The sequence below is a fragment of the Oncorhynchus mykiss genome, chromosome 11 (assembly GCF_013265735.2).
Source record: "Oncorhynchus mykiss isolate Arlee chromosome 11, USDA_OmykA_1.1, whole genome shotgun sequence".
Taxonomy (NCBI): Eukaryota; Metazoa; Chordata; class Actinopteri; order Salmoniformes; family Salmonidae; genus Oncorhynchus; species Oncorhynchus mykiss.
The window spans coordinates 18,713,042-18,730,404 of NC_048575.1; the positions used below are offsets into that span (position 1 = coordinate 18,713,042).

The following is a 17,363-nucleotide window of genomic DNA, read 5'->3' on the forward strand; positions in this document are numbered from 1 at the left end:
GCAGCTGTCTAAGGTACTGCATCTCAGTGCTAGAGGCGTCACTACAGACCCTTGTTTGATCCCGGACTGTATCACATGATTGGGAGTCCCATAGGGCGGCGCACAATTGGCCCAGCATCGTCCAGGTTAGGGGAGGGTTTTGCCGGGGTAGGCTGTCATTGTAAATACGAATTTGTTCTTAATTGACTTGCCTAGTTAAATAAAGACTGAAGCTCTTGACCCTCTCAAATGTTCCAGCAAATACAGATTTTCTAAACACTATTTCAGAGTTTTCTATTCCACACAAAAGGCCATCAATAATCATTGTGTCAAGCCCAACTTATTTTCCCCACAGAACACAAAATAATCAAATGCAATCACCACAACCATAACCATGTGTCTTCCCAACTCGCAGGCAGAAATTAAATTGTAATTGAGGTTCTCTCAGCACAGTGTGAGTGCTAATTTAAGGTCTTGGTAAGAATATGTCTTTGCTAGTGAAAGCCTACAACACAGGAGATCATTAGCAGCGGTTAGCCACCAACGCTAGCTGTCGAAACACACTAAAACACTGAAATAAAAACATGTTATATTGTGTATACATGGTGCTGTGATCTTTTCAAATCCTCAGAGGTAAAGGGAGCAAATAAGCGAGAGAGAGAGAGAGAGAGAGAGAGAGAGTTTCTTTGGCAAGGTTAACATACAGTGGGTATCATAAGTACTCACCACCCAGGATTTTTTTCTGATTTTGTTGCATTACAAAGTGGGATTGAAATAGATGTAATTGTGATATTTTCTGTTGGTTATTGATCTACATAAAATACTAATTGATCTACACATAATATCACCATAAGGACATTAGTGATTATAAAACAGCTCCAGAGTTCAATGGCAGTGATGGGATAAAACAGAGTACGGATCAACATCGTACACTCCACAATAATGAACTAAATGACAGAGTGAAAATAAATAAAATAATATACCGAAATAAAATATTCCAAAACATGCATCCTGTATGCAACAAGGCACTAAAGTAATACCTTTTTTTTTTTAAACACGGCAAAGGAATACACTTTTTGGCCTAAATGCAAAGCCTTATGTTTGGGGCAAATCCAACGCAACACATCACTGAATAATTGCCTCCTAATTTTCAAGTATGGTGGAAGCTGCATCATGGTATGGGTATGCTTGACATCAGTAAAGACTAGGGAGTTTTTCAGGATGAAAAAAAACAGAATCGACCTAACCACAGACACAATCCTAGAGGAAGACCTTCAGTCTGCTTTATACCAAACACTGGGAGAGGAATTCACCTTTCAGCAAAAACCTACAACACAAGGCCAAATCTACACTGGAGTCGCTTACCAAGAAGACAGTGAATGTCTTCTGAGTTGCCAAGTTACAGTTTTGACTTAAATCTGCTTGAAAACCTCCCGCAAAAAAATGGCTGTCCAGCAATGATCCCAACACTTTGACAGAGCTTGAAGAATTCTGAAAGGAATAGTGGTCAAATATTTCACAATCCAGGTGTGCAAAGCTCTTTGAGACTTACCCAAGAACACTCACAGCTGTAATCACTCTTAGAGACTTACCCAAGAACACTCACAGCTGTAATCACTCTTAGAGACTTACCCAAGAACACTCACAGCTGTAATCACTCTTAGAGACTTACCCAAGAAGACTCACAACTGTAATCACTCTTAGAGACTTACCCAAGAACACTCACAGCTGTAATCACTCTTAGAGACTTACCCAAGAACACTCACAGCTGTAATCACTCTTAGAGACTTACCCAAGAACACTCACAGCTGTAATCACTCTTAGAGACTTACCCAAGAACACTCACAGCTGTAATCACTATTAGAGACTTACCCAAGAACACTCACAGTTGTAATCACTCTTAGAGACTTACCCAAGAACACTCACAGCTGTAATCACTCTTAGAGACTTACCCAAGAACACTCACAGCTGTAATCACTATTAGAGACTTACCCAAGAACACTCACAGTTGTAATCACTCTTAGAGACTTACCCAAGAACACTCACAGCTGTTTTTTTTTTTAAATCCAAGGGGTGAATACTGATGACACCTTTGAACTGAGAAAGAGAGAGAGTAACCAAGGGAGAGAGCGAGACAGAGAGAGATAATATGACATTTGAAATGTCTTTATTCTTTTGGAACTTTTGTGAGGGTAATCTTTACTGTAAAACATATATATATATTTCACTTGCTTTGGCAATGAAGCCCCTTAAATTGAAATTGAATTGAAATTCAATTGAGCGAGTGACAGAGTTAGCAAGTGAGCGATACAGGGGTAAAGGACAGAGTAAATTCTTTCCTCTCAAAACCAAAACTCTATGTTATCTTCAGCAGTTGCTGGATCATGTTTCTCTGTAAAAAGCTAACAATTTATCCAAATGTTTGAAGGAAATCTAAACATGACCAGCATTTCTCTCTCAAACACACACTCTCAATCTGGAGTTACAGAGGAGACTCTCCTCTCCTGGGCATAAGGTTTAGGAACGGCCTGCTTCTCTGACCTTACCATGGAGGTCTGACTGGAGGGCCGGTGAGAGAATGAAAGCGAAATACACTACTGCATTACTCTGCCTATACAGAACATTAAGAACACTGTTCAACTTGTTATACAACAGCTCCCCCTGGTGCTCCAACAGGCAGAATGCAGCGCTACAATATCCAAACTATCACAATTACATTATAGTAAACAATCTTATCAAGAGTGACTTACAGGAGCAATTGGGGTTAAGTGCCTTGCCCAAGTGCATATCGACAGACCTTTCACCAAGTCAATTCAGGGATTCGAACCAGTGACCCTTCGGTTACTGGTCCAACGCTCTTAATCGCTAGACTACCTGCCAGCCCAGTTAACACTCATTCTTATGTGTGATGGATTTTGAAGTATATGGATTTGGACTAAAATACAATATTTTTAAAATAATTATAGCATCAGCTCCCAGTAAGTTCAATGGAGATTTGGGTACTTAGTGGGCCCTGGGAACTCAAACAAGGATCGGTTCAAATACTATCTTAACATGTCCTAATCATCCATATGATACATGGCCAATGGTCAAATCTGTTATAACAACGAATAGACTCTCTCACTGGAATATGAATCACTGTGAATGATGGCTTTCCCAGGAAAGAAAGAGGAAGAGACTGGTCTCTTTTCTGTCTTTCCATGAGAGAGGTGCCCACTGCACCCAATAGCTCTGTTTCTTGTTAACTCTGTAAATCTCATTCCATGAAAACGTGGCACTGCCTCAAAGCCTGTTAGTTTAACCTTACAAACTCTACCATGTATTTTTCATAGATAGGCAAACATTAGACACAAACACAGACCCTCACACAAAATGCCCTTCAATGTCCGAGCATATTGCTGTTAGCCCAACCCTGGGAAGCATGTTGGTAGAGAAGGGAAATCAGGACTCTTAAATCTCCTGTATATTTGTTTGAATTCCATAGCGGGTCAAGGAAACACATAGGGCACAAACTGGTTCAATCAACGCTGTTTCCACGTCCTTTCTATTAAATGACGTTTAACACACGTGGAGTAAATGTTGGATTGACGTTTGTGCCCAGTGGGAAGCTATTTAATGTTATCATGGTGGGTTACTGATAGACTGGGTGTTTACTAGTGTTACATGTATTAGTTACAGAGATGAAAGAATATGATACAGATGTTAATGTTGATTATACTGTTTTTTCAGAAACAACATGGATTTCATTGATTGAGGACAACATGCAAATAATACTGCTAACGGCCTTTCAAACAGTTCACCATGTTCTGTCTATAATACAAGTAAAACGTATGAACAAAAAGGTATAATGACAAAGAAGACTATTATACGAATAGTGCTTTGCAGTTGACAAATGGATTAATAAACATGGGTGGTTACTGTAATATTCCTATAGGGATATATTCAAACCATATGTTTTGGAGCTGTGCTGTAGCCTAGGAGATATCACAATCTTGCACCAACATCACAATAGGCTGTTATGCAAAGTGTGTAATACTTCCTGCACAGTCTGTGTGGTAATCTTATTTAGTAGAAATGAGACCATACTTGTGATAATTGCAACCAATCAGATTCGGTGTGGGTTTGTTGGTGATTTATCTATTATCGCTGAGCTGACAGGCAAAAAAGATAAATGCTTGTATCCACCACCAATAAATATGAATCATTTTGCCATCTGTCAGGCTATAATATTATAATATGCTCAGCAGAAAGGCTAAAACTTGTGTGTGTGTGTGTGTGCGTGTGTGTGTGTTGCACCTCGAGGAAATGGTTAACTGATCTCTGTATTAAAACTAGTCAAACACTGTTGCTCCAAAATATAGCAAGTGTTCTTTATTCAACTTGACAAGGTACAATACATATTGTACGAAGTGAGTTGAATGTAATAATGAAAATGCTCCATCATAGGAGAGCTGTTCATTCCAAAGACAATTACCAAATGAATGTTTATTAGTCACGCACACAGATTTTCAGATGTCATCGCAGATGAGGCGAAATGCTTGTGTTTTCTAGCTCCAACAGTGCAATATTATCTAGCAATACAGAACAACACACACAATGCGAAAAGTTAAAAAAAGAGTTAAGTATCAGAATGAGCAATACCAGCTAGGTTAATAGAAGTAGTAATCAACACATGTAACTAAGCAAGTGTAGGCCTATTATAACCTTGGATTAATTAAGTATTATCATTGGTTAATGTTATTCAATCATGTAACATATAAAATAAATATTTAAAAGTTAAAACCAAAAATATAAAATAAATCGGAGCATGACAGTTGTCTATGTCACTGCCTCTCCACCCCGGTGAGGATGGGGTTCTCCTCAGCAGGCCAGTCCCTGGTCTCCAAAGCCACCTGGAGTTTCTGCCAGAAGACCCTTGTGTCCTCCCCAACTCTTGGCCAGCTCAGGTAGGTGCGTCTCTTCACCAGCCTTCTCATGCGGTGGTAGGGTGAGAGCTGGTGGTCTGGGATCTCTTCGAGAAACACCAGGATCAGCACGTCCTTCTGCTCATCAAAAAGACGGAAGCTGGAGAGAGCAGTCTTTTATTTCAGTGTTTGCGTAGACAACCCAAGTCCCATACACGGTGTGATTTTCCAAAAAACATCATACCTGAAGCTAACCACATTGCACATTGTTTTCTCTCAACAACTCAGATGCAAAGCCGCAAGAGAGTAAAAATGATCAAATCGATGTTTGAATGTCAATTGTCTATTTGTATAGAAACAACATCGGTCAAATAAAGCACTTTGCTGTTCTATGAGAGGAGTGTGTCTGGGACATTGAGAGAAATAAAGCGAATATTAGCTATGAAGCTTCAGGGAAACAAACTCCTGGACAGTCATACAACTATAAATAGAAAGACCCAAAACCAACCTGGCCACCTGGATCTCTCTGGAGCACCACTCACTCTGCAGATATCGGTGGGTGATCACACAGATGGTTTTCCTGCTCCTGTAGATGGCGTCTGTGATGTTCTCTATGATGGGTTTACCTGTGGAACACGGTGAGAAACAAATCCTTTGGAAGCAGTGATTTTTGACAATGTACCTACTAGTTGTAAGTGTATGTAGTTACTGGGACACACCAGCTGACTACGTGTTGCAACTGAATCGGTACAATCTTAGTGTTATGCAACTTCCTGTTTCAGATGGCATTTAATGCTGTACTGGATCCAGGTCACTCACACAAGCCTGTGTTTAATCCAGAATATTCATCTAAAATGTGAACTTTCTTATAAAATGTCTGAAATAACAATGCATTTCAATACAATGACCAAAGGTTGTGCTAAATATGTGATACCTGGCTGGAAGTCCCGGTGGTGAAGACACAACTTCCAGCCCTGCTCTCCCTCCAACTCTGGCAGCAGCTCCCTCACGACCCAGCATTCATCATGGGTGTTGTAGGAAACGAAGGCATCGTACTGATGAGGAGTTTGTCTGTTCCTCCGCTTGGAGTCATGGAGATAAGCCAGGAAGAGGTAGTAGGCATATACCACCTGCCACCTCAGGAGATGATAGATAAAGGACCCCAGCAGGGTGAGGAGGACCAGAGAAGTGGTTGAGATGAAGTAGAAGATGCCTAGGTCCACTGAACAGGAGTGGGTGTCCAGGTCCAACAGTTTAGTGTTCTTGAGATCGTCTGGATAGCTACATGGATAGTCATGGGCATAAGCAACTTGTGTTTGGTTGTTGCTCTCAGCCCAATGAACAAACCAAGCATTTCTGCAGTCACAAATGAAAGGATTCCTTTGCATATCCAGGAGAGTTAAGGCTGGGAGAGAGTGCAGCACTGTCTCATTGGTCCATTTAATTTTATTCTGTCTCACCTTTAAGAAACGTACTTGAGTGAGATTGGCTTCTATAAGGAAATCTAATGACTCAAGTTCAGTTTTGGAGATGGTGAGTCTTTTAAGCTTGGGGATTGGGTGAAAGAGCTCTGGGGAGAGGGCATGGAAGAAATTCTGGCTGATATCAAGGGACAACAACTGGGGTGTGTGAATGAATGTGTCAGGGTGCAGGGTCGCAATATGAAGATTCCCTGCTTGGAACTCTGATAACATGTTCAGACCTTCAAGAAAGTTGGAAGGTAGACAAGACTGTCTCATATACTTACTATAATGCTGACTAAATATGTAGAGGTTTTCCAGAGATGACAGGTCAGTGAAGGGTGGTTGTAGTAGTTGTTCATCTTTTTCATATTTGATAGCATTGGAAGCCATATTGAGAGTTTTTAAGCTTCTAAGTCCTTTGAACACAGCACCCCGGATTTCACTTTTACCTATAACATTGTTTAGCAGGACAAGATTTTTAAGTTTGGCCAAACCCACAAAGGCCCCATCATCCAGTGTCTTTATTTCATTGTCATATAAAGCCAAATCCTCAAGTGATCTTAAGCTTTTGAAGTCCTTTGTTCTGATGTTGGTTAGTTTATTGAATCCTAAATCCAAGCTCTTTAAATGTTGCAAACCCTTTGTGAAAGCGTCGCCCACGTTTAGGATTCTGTTCCTTCTAAGTGTCAGGCTATTTAAGGCCCTTAAATCCAGGAAAACACACCCTTCAAGTTTTGAGATTAAATTGTTGTTAAGATAGAGTTTTTCAAGTCTTCTTAGATTGGAGAAATCCGAGCAGCCTAAAGTTTTGATGATGTTGTGGCTGAGATCCAATTTTTTTAATGTGCGGAGATTCCTTGTAGCATTCGGCACAGAAGAGAGGCCATCATAGCCTAGTCTCAGAGTTTTAAGATCTTTTATTGATCGAAAAGCAGCTTCTGACAGGTCAGTAATATTATTACCTGATATGTCCAGGTCAGTCACCTGTGTGCAGGACTGCAGCATCTTGTCAGAGACACTGCTGAAGTTGTTACATTGCAATCGGAGGGTCTTCAGTGTAGGTATGTGGCAGGCTACATTAATGAGGTTATCTTTTCCTATTTTATCCAGCCCCAGAGATGCCAACGAAAAGTTGATGCTCTGGAGCACCGAACCAATCCCCTGTAAAGACATGTGAATGCCACTCAAGTCGAGGCTGCTCACATTACTCAGAAAATACCTGTCCGCTACATCCCATTCCATGCTTCCATTAATGCCACAGAAGGAGAGGTCTAGTTTCTTAAGATAGGGAAAAATATCTGCTGTGACACTGAAGATCTCCAGAGGATTCCTGGATAGATCCAGCTCTGTCAGCCCTATTGACCTATTTGATATTTCCTGTGACTGCAAAGAGTTCAAGCTGTTGTTCCCAATGAACAACTTCAGCAAGCTTGGCAATTGTAAAATGTGCTTCAGCTCCTTGAAACAATGTAGTTTGTTGCTGGTTAAGTTCAGTACCTTCAAGCTGAAGAGTAACTGAAAAGATGAGGAGGCAATACTTGAGATGTGGTTGTTCTCCAATTGTAGTACTGTGAGGTTGTCCAGGCCCTTAAACATTTGGTCTGAGAGGGATGTGAGTTTGTTAAAGGCCAGATTCAGCTGCTCTAGAGCCACCAGGTCTGAAAAAGACCCATTCTCAACATGAGAAATCCTGTTGCTGTACATGATTAACATTTTGAGGATTGTTAGATCTTTGAAGTCCTCCCTTTTTATCTGTGAAATGTTATTCTTTGCTATGTTTACAGATCTCACCAATAATGGGATGTCTGCTGGTACGGCATTGAGGTTCCTGCCGTCACATAGCACAGACGTGTTTAGAGATTCCCTAATTCTGCAGTGTTTCATTGAGTAGCCATTTACTGGATTAAATAGAACCCAGAAATACAGAAGAATGCATAGAAAGAAACTCAACCGAGAATATGTAGACCCATTTCCTTTTCCTGACAAGGTTACTTTCAGTTCCATATTAAGGAGCTTCGTTTCCTTTTTTGGAAGAAAAAGTGTCTTGTCCAGTGAGGTTCTTCTCAAGACTCTTCCTGATGTATTCGACTTATAAGCTACTTGAGATCTAATGTAAATAAAAGACAAATACAAAATATGTTCAATAACTGCGTCATCATAGATGTAGGACATGTGACTTTCGTTAATTTCAGAATGAAAACAGACTGCAAAAAAATGTGCAATCATATTTCATCAGTTGTTCTAGTGCCGAACTCAGAAGATACAAGTTATGATTGTGCCATATTCATATTTACTTACTGTCATTTTAACAATGTGATAGTATTAATCAATGCTGTATTCACTGAAAGACATCACATAACCCTAGAAACCTTTCCTTGGTCATGTCACATGATGGCGAATAACTATATGGACCAGAGTTGATCATATAATTGCATACATTAATCAATCATTTGACAGCCCTACTTATGGGTAATCCAATTAACCAACTTGGTTCCTAAACTGTTAACTTCATGTAATGGTAAATAATACTATACTGAAGTAGTCAAACTGAACAAAAGCTGTTAAACAAGACAGAGGTAAATGTGAAAATATATAACTTCTTACTGTTTTACTCACCACACGCAGAAGAGGACATGCTTCTTAGTCTAACAAGGGTTTACAGTAGTTGTAATGTGATCATGGAATACGCAACATTTCACAAATAGTTCCTCAGACAGTCACATGCCATTTTACTTCTGTTCTAAAACCTGCTTCACTTTCCCCATCATTAACCCTTTCAGCTCCTGTAGAACATACGTAGAACTCCCATATTGAGGCCGCATACTAATAGTCAAGGAACATTTCCTGTGTAACTTGCTCCTAGCAGAAGGTTATCAAGGAATAAGAAAACATTGATGAAGGTATTGTTAGAGAGGGGTAAAGATAAAGATTTTGTTTGGGTGCCAGGCAGGTATTAACCATGCCGAAAGGAAAATAATAGGATAGAGAGAGTACCACTACCAGACCCACACACACATCAGCAGAAGAGACTGCCTGGAGTGTAGCCTGTTTGCCACATAGCCAGTGGAGAGAAAAGAGAAGACACACCATATAAAACACATCACAGCACAGGAGTAACGCCACCAATAATAACTCACACAATAATAATGGCAGAGCAATTTAAGTTAACGGCAACTTCAGAGAAACAATTTACAAGAAAGGACGCAATCATCAATATCAGAAGATTTGCAATAATCTGTATTACCTACCAGTGGAGGAGTGCAGAGGGTATGCATGGGGGGTAGACAAAACAAAATAGTACCACCCCACATCAATACAGAAAGAAAGAAACAGTAACACCGATAATCGAGTTAAACATTTTACAAACTCAGCACGCTGAAAATAAACAAGACTTCTGCAGCATTGCACACTACAATCAAACTGCCGCGCCAACCGGGAGCTACCTCCCAGAGTGCCGAAAGAACTATCTTTTTAAAATTGTATTTATTTATTATTATTTTTTTTGCCGGAAGAACTACCGTTATTTCCTCCTTTCTGACCTCTGATGCGCTCTTAAAGTGGCAGCGCACGGCGAAGGCTCCGTGCAGGATTTCGCCACAGCCTGAACTAGTTGTTATATAACAAACTTCAAATTACCTGGTATGAGGTCACCCAGAGTTGTGCTTTATTAGAATCTGTTATATTGTTTTCACATTTGCTGTAATGTTAAATTCTCATACAGTGGCTCAATACAATAATTTCATTTCAGAGGTGGAGACAGGAGGGGAGTATTGTAGGGGGACAGAGGTGGAGAGATTGAATGGAAATGGGATAAAGCAGGGAGAGAGGAGGAGAGGGAAGGTGAGAGAGGTTTCCAGGAGGAGAAGTGAGTATCAACCAATCAATCAAATGTATTTATAAAGCCCTTTTTATATCAGCAGATATCACAAAGTGCTTATACAGAAACCCAGCCTCAAAACCCCAAAGAGCAAGCAATGCAGATGTAGAAGCACAGTGGCTAGGAAAAACTTCCTAGAAAGGCAGGAACCTAGGAAGAAACCTAGAGAGGAACCAGGCTGAGGGGTGGCCAGTCCTCTTCTGGCTGTGCTGGGTGGAGATTATAAGAATGCATGGCCATTAAGGCCAGATCTTTCTTCAAAATGTTCAAACGTTCATAGATGGTTGTATCGTAGTGGTTGTAGAGGGTGCAACAGGTAAGTACCTCAGGAGTTAATGTCAGTCTGCTTTTCATAGCCCAGCATTAGGAAGTCGAGAGATCAGGTGCAGTAGAGAGGGAGAAAGAGAGGGAGTGAGAGAGAGAGAGATAGGGTCAAAAACATCAGGTCCGGGACAAGGTAGCTCGTCCGGTGAACAGGTCAGGGTTCTATAGCCGCAGGCAGAACAGTTGAAACTGGAGCAGCAGCACAACAAGGTGGACTGGGACAGTCAGGAATCGTCAGGCCAGGTAGTCCTGAGGCATGGTCCTAGGGCTCAGGTCCTCCGAGAGAGAGAGAGAGCATACTTAAGTTCACACAGCACACCAGACAAAACAGGATAATTATACCAGATAGGACAGACTGACCCTAGCCTCCAGGCACATAGACTATTGGAGCAAAGATACTGGACACAGACAGGGAGCAAACAAAGCAGGCTTCTAATTATTCTTCTATAAAATATATTCAATCCCCATCTCAGGGCTCACTTTCTGATCCAAGGGAAATTAATGCAACATTTTAGTCTTTTTACCAAGAGTTATAAAATACTATATCCAATTTGAGCCAGACAAATGTAAGCAGTTTTAAGAATCTTGATTTGCCCGTATTGGATGAGAAGCAATCTGAGGATCTGGGCCGACCCATCTCATTAGAGGAACTGGAGTCAGCACTGAAAGGTGCTAAAAAGGGTAAATCACCTGGCCCGGATGGCGTTCCACCTGAATTGTCACTACATTTTTCGGGCATTTTAAGAACAGTATTATTAGAGTCAATTCATTCGGCCATCGACAAGGATTTTTTTCCATGAGCATATTAACTCTGCATGAATCTCTCTACTGCCATAGAAAGGGAAAAAACACACAGATTGTGTTAATTACCATCTGATATCTCGACTTAATCCTGACCAAAAATTGTATTGAAAAGTATACTTTTCCGTCCGTAAGTTGATTCACATGGACCAGTCAGGTTTTAAGAAAGGCCGCCTTGCAGCTGACAATGTCCGTTGAGTAATGCAGGTAATACATGAAACACAACAGCAGGACACACTGTGTGCGCTGCTGTCTCTAGATGCCGAGAAGGATTTTGACAGGCTTGAATGGCAGTACTTGTGGGCTACCTTGGAGAAATTTGGTTTGGGAAAGAATTTTATCGATATGGTTTGTGTTTTATATGCTAACCCTGTTGCTATGGTTTCTACTAAGGGCGTGCGCTCAAGTTCATTCCCTATTTTCCGGGGATGTAGACAAGTAGACGGCCTTTCCCCAACTATATTAATTATGTCGCTACAGTCGTCAGCACTACATCTAAGGCAGAATGTAGTTGCTTCTCCAACACTGATTAAATCTTCCTCTCATATCATATCACTCACTATATGCGGATGATATTCTCCTCGTAACGGAGGGGAGGAGTGGGACTAGACGGGACACTCATATATATGACAGATATCTAGAATTCAATCTCATATTTATTATCCACATTTGAAGAATTCAAATTGCTGCCCGGGTATAAAATAACTTGGACAAAATCAGCATTAATGTTAGTGAATGAGGCGGCCAAGGAACTTTCACTTCCCTCAACACTTCCCATGAAAACACAGTCCACTTATTTGGGTAGTAGTATACAAACATCCCTGCATGGTCGGGTGAAGTTTAATTATGAGAAAATGTACAAGGAGGTTGAACGAGATTGAACCGTTTTGGAGAAGTTGCCTGCTTCTTTACAAACTAGGGTCGCTACCATAAAGGTGAATGTGTTGCCACGTATCAGTTTCCTGAGCATGATGATCCCGATCCCTCCACCTGTAGGCTATTGGGGAAGGATTGATAAATCCTTGGTAAATACCTTTGGAATGGCAAACATCCGAAGATTAGGTTTGAGGTGTAACAATGACAGAAGTGTCATGGTGGACTTGCATTAAAACATTTTGGTATTTACCACCAATCTCTCCAATTACGCCCACTTAGATCATGGTTTGATCAGTCTACATCATACTCTTGGAGAACTATTGAAGAATAACTTTTTTCACCTACTAGATTGCAGGATGTGTTATATTCTGGTATATCTAATAAGAAATGCATGCTGTATTTTGGTCCTATGAATTCTAATACAACACAGAATTTTAGGAAGGTTGAGAAGTGTGTAGGTGTTAACTGTAAATGGCACCTCCAAACCCCTCTATGGCATAACAAGGCTATTACTTCCGGTAATAAAGCTTTTGAGTCTAGAGCCTGTTCTGCAAAAGGGGTCAATAATCTAGGGGATATATTCGAACTCAAAAGGGTGTTCTTAGTTTTCAGGAACTTCGTCTTCATTTTGATTTGCAAGGGTCATCATTCTTTCTATATCCTACGGTCAGCACTTCGTGCCTATGGGGTACCATGAGGTACACGTTTGGGAAGGCACCCAGTGATAGAGTGGATATTTACATTCCAGTCCAGAGGTTTAGTCTGCTATTAATGCTCATCTCAACGATTAAAGCAGAAAGATCTTTCAATGGTTAAAGCATGGGTAAATGATTTGACTGTTGATGTTGAAGCTATTGATTTGGCGAATATCCGGGAGAATATATTTCACTCAAATAACCCGAACAAATACTTAATTTAAAACAAACTTTGTCAGAGATCTTACTGGACCCCGCTTGTAAGATTTCATGCAAAACAGGCTCAAAGCCCATACTTTACCTATGGAAAGTAGCCGCCTCAAATCTCTAAACTGTTGGATGTGATGTAAAATGCTTACTTGATATTGTTGTATTAGCAAATAACTTTGCTGTATATATTCTAGTGTAGCGCTTGTTAAATGTAGTGTAGCGCAGTATGTTTGAAATGGGTAGGAAGGTGTTTAAGTACAAAAAAAAGGGGGGAACATTTTCATTTTATGTTTATGATTGGGTCACCAGGGCAATTCAAAGACAATTGTTCACCAAAAAAAAGCTAAAAACAACAACCAATAGTTAACAAACTAGGTTAATAGAAATCAACACATGTAACTAAGCAAGTGTAGGCCTATTAAGTTCTTAGAATGACTAACATTAACAAATGCTAATTCTAAATCAGTCATTTAATATATAGAATTAATGTTTAAAAGTAAAACCAAAAATATAATATAAAATCAGAGCAGGACAGTTTTCAATGTCCCCGTCTCTCCACCCCGGTGAGAATGGTGTCATGGAGATAAGCCAGGAAGAGGTAGTAGGCATATACCACCTGCCACCTCAGGAGATGATAGATAAAGGACCCCAGCAGGGTGAGGAGGACCAGAGAAGGGGTTGAGATGAAGTAGAAGATGCCTAGGTCCACTGAACAGGAGTGGGTGTCCAGGTCCAACAGTTTAGTGTTCTTGAGATCGTCTGGATAGCTACATGGATAGTCATGGGCATAAGCAACTTGTGTTTGGTTGTTGCTCTCAGCCCAATGAACAAACCAAGCATTTCTGCAGTCACAAATGAAAGGATTCCTTTGCATATCCAGGAGAGTTAAGGCTGGGAGAGAGTGCAGCACTGTCTCATTGGTCCATGTAATTTAATTCTGTCTCACTTCTTAGGGCTAGGCATCCCGCTAGCAGGACAACTTCCGGTGAAACTGGAGTGCGCACATGATTCAAATAAATAATCATAAAAATTATGGATATTAAACATTTAGGTACATACAAGTCTTTTATATAGGTTGAGAGCTTACATTCTTGTTAATCTGTCCGATGTACAGTAGCAATTACAGCGAAAGCATGCCATGCGATTGTTTGAGGATGGCGCCCCACATCAAAATATTTTTCCACCTGCAGAGGTTTCATAAATTCACAAATAGCGATTAAATATTCACATACTTTTTGAAAATCTTCCTCTGATTTGTCATCCAAAGGGTCCCAGCTATAACATGTAGTGTTGTTTTGTTAGATAAAATCCTTCTTTATATCCCAAAAAAGTCTGTTTAGTTGGTGCCATCGATTTGAGTAATCCACTCGTTCAACATGCAGAGAACGGAATCCGAAAATCTACTCCTAAACTTTGTTTCAACAAGTCAAAATATGTTTCTATTCAATCCTCAGATACCTTAAAATCTAATCAAACTATAATATTTCTTACGGAAAGAAGAATGTTCAATAGGAAACCGATTTTAGCACGTGCGTTCTGTTTCCAAATTTCCAAGACTGTCCTTGAACTAAAACTGATATTTCTTATTCGTTTTAGAAGTTACAAGCCTGAAACCTTGAACATGGACTGCTGACCCCCTGTGGAAGCCATAGCAATTGCATCCTGAGAGCGAGAATTCAGTACGTCCCCTATACTTTTCATTGAAAGAGCATGGGCTCTCAAAAAGAAAAAATGTCCAGTTGGTTTTTCTTTGGATTTTCTCCTACAATATCTAGTGTTATATTCTCTTACATTATTTTAACATTTCTACAAACTTCAAAGTATTTTCTTTCCAATGGCTTCAGGGCCTGAGCCTGAGTCATTCAGGCAGAAATTGAGAAAAAAAGGGGCCTAGCCCTAAGAAGTTTTAAGAAACAGACTTGAGTGAGGTTGGCTTCTATGAGAAAATCTAATGACTCAAGTTCAGTTTTGGAGATGGTGAGTCTTTTGAGCTTGGGGCATGGGTGAAAGAGCTGTGGGGAGAGGGCTTTGAACCAATTCTGGCTGGGACAACAACTGGGGTGTGTGAATGAACATGTCAGGGTACAGGGACATAATATGAAGATTCCCTGCTTGGAACTCTAACATTTTCAGACCTTCAAGAAAGTTGGAAGGTAGATAAGACAATCATATATAGATGAAGTTGGAAGTTTACATACACTTTGGACAAATGCATTTAAACTCAGTTTTTCACAATTCCTGACATTTACTCCTAGTAAAAATGACCTGTCTTAGGTCAGTTAGGATCACCACTTTATTTTAAGAATGTGAAATGTCAGAATAATAGCAGAGAATGATTTATTTCAGCTTTTATTTATTTAATCACATTCCCAGTGGGTCAGAAGTTTACATACACTCAATTAGTATTTGGCAGCATTGCCTTTAAACTGTCTAACTTGGGTGAAACGTTTTGGGTTGCCTTCCACAAGCTTCCCACAATAAGTTGGTTGAATTTTGGCCTATTCCTCCTGATAGAGCTGGTGTAACTGAGTCAGTATTGTGAGATCCTTGCTCGCACATGCTTTTTTTTTTAGATCTGCTCACACATTTTCTATAGGATTGAGGTCAGGGCTTTGTGATGGCCACTCCAATACCTTGACATTGTTGTCCTTAAACCATTTTGCAACAACTTTGGAAGTATGCTTGGGGTCATGTCCATTTGGAAAACCCATTTGTGACCAAGCTTGAACTTCCTGACTGATGTCTTGAGATGTTGCTTCAATATATCCACATAATTTTCCTGCCTCATGATGCCATCTATTTTGTAAAGTGCACCAGTCCCTCCTGCAACAAAGCACCTACACGACATGATGATGCCACCCCCATGCTTCGCGGTTAGGATGGTGTTCTTCGGCTTGCAAGCCTCCCCTTTGTCCTCCAAACATAGCGATGGTCATTATGGCCAAACAACTCTATTTTTGTTTCATCAGACCAGAGGACATTTCTCCAAAAAGTACAATATTTGTCCCCATGTGCAGTTGCAAACTGTAGTCTGGCTTTTTCATGGCGGTTTTGGAGCAGTGGCTTCTTCCTTGCTGAGCGGCCTTTCAGGTTATGTTGATGTAGGACTCGTTTTACTGTGGATATAGATACTTTTGTACTCATTTCCTCCAGCATCTTCACAGGGTCCTTTGCTGTTGTTCTGGAATTGATTTGCACTTTTCACACCAAAGTACATTCATCTCTAGGAGACAGAACGCGTCTCCTTCCTGAGCGGTATGACGGCTGCATTGTCCCATGGTGTTTATACTTGCATATTATTGTTTGTACAGGTGAACGTGGTTTGAAGGTAGGCCTTGAAATACATCTACAGGTACACCTCCAAATTGACTCAATTGATGTCAATTAGCCCATCAGAAGCATCTAAAGCCAAGACGTAATTTTCTGGAATTTTCCAAGCTGTTTAAAGGCACAGTCAATTTAGTGAATGATAAGTGAAATAATCTGTCTGTAAACAATTGTTGGGAAAATTACTTGTGTCATGCACAAAGTAGATATCCTAACCGACCTGCCAGAACTATAGTTTGTTAACAAGAAATTTGTGGAGTGGTTGAAAAATGAGTTTTAATGACACCAACCTAGGTGTATGTAAACTTCCGCGTTAGGTGTTAACGTTAGCATTAGTTCTAGGCAAATGTTGCAATTCTTCAGCCATTCCTGGACCTGTGACCAAAAACGAGCTACATATGGACAATACCAAAATAAATGATCTAATGAGTCTGCCTCCTCACAGCAGAATCTGCAGAGCTGGGAAGATTGTATCCCCCATATATATAACATTCTATTAGTTGCAAGAATTTTGTATAGTAATTTATATTGAAAAATTAGAAGTTTTGAATTTGGCGTTGTTTTGTGTCTCAGTTCATAAACCATGTGCCATGGAATGGGTACATTGAAAATCTGTTCCCAACTATTTTGCAATTTATATGGCACAGTGGTCAGTTTTTTGGTCCTTAAATGAAATTGGTGTATGTTTTTATTCATCACACTTTTCTTTAACCATTTATGTTCTTTAATACAAGGCCGACATACAAGTTCCTTACTTTTTCCCCTTCTACTTGCCTCTTCCATTGTGGTAATGCTGCAATTAGTTGGTTGTAATTTGGGGTAGAGCAGACATTTATATATATCTGTTTGCTGCATGTGTGACATAACTCCACCAGTCCTATTTATGGTATCATTCCCTAAAATTATA

The 17,363-nt window shown here is 40.2% G+C and overlaps 1 protein-coding gene and 1 pseudogene across 4 annotated transcripts; both read right to left on the reverse strand.

The window, feature by feature from the left end:
• Positions 1-4,335: 4,335 nt before the first annotated feature.
• LOC110535431 (toll-like receptor 13) lies at positions 4,336-9,826 on the reverse strand. Of its 4 annotated transcripts, none has more exons than XM_021620422.2 (4): positions 8,963-9,825; positions 5,818-8,453; positions 5,392-5,509; positions 4,336-5,043 (listed from the first exon to the last, which is right to left on the reverse strand). In XM_021620422.2, exons 2-4 carry the CDS (start codon positions 8,348-8,350, stop codon positions 4,803-4,805), a joined length of 2,892 nt encoding a protein of 963 aa, XP_021476097.2. In that variant the 5' UTR covers positions 8,351-8,453; positions 8,963-9,825; the 3' UTR covers positions 4,336-4,802. The 4 variants fall into 4 exon arrangements, with proteins under 4 accessions (XP_021476097.2, XP_021476098.2, XP_036791009.1 ...); XM_021620423.2 differs by having other exon boundaries at positions 8,951-9,825; XM_036935114.1 differs by having other exon boundaries at positions 5,818-9,825.
• A 3,841-nt stretch (positions 9,827-13,667) lies between these two features.
• On the reverse strand, positions 13,668-15,297 carry LOC110536576 (annotated as a pseudogene).
• Positions 15,298-17,363: the final 2,066 nt, after the last annotated feature.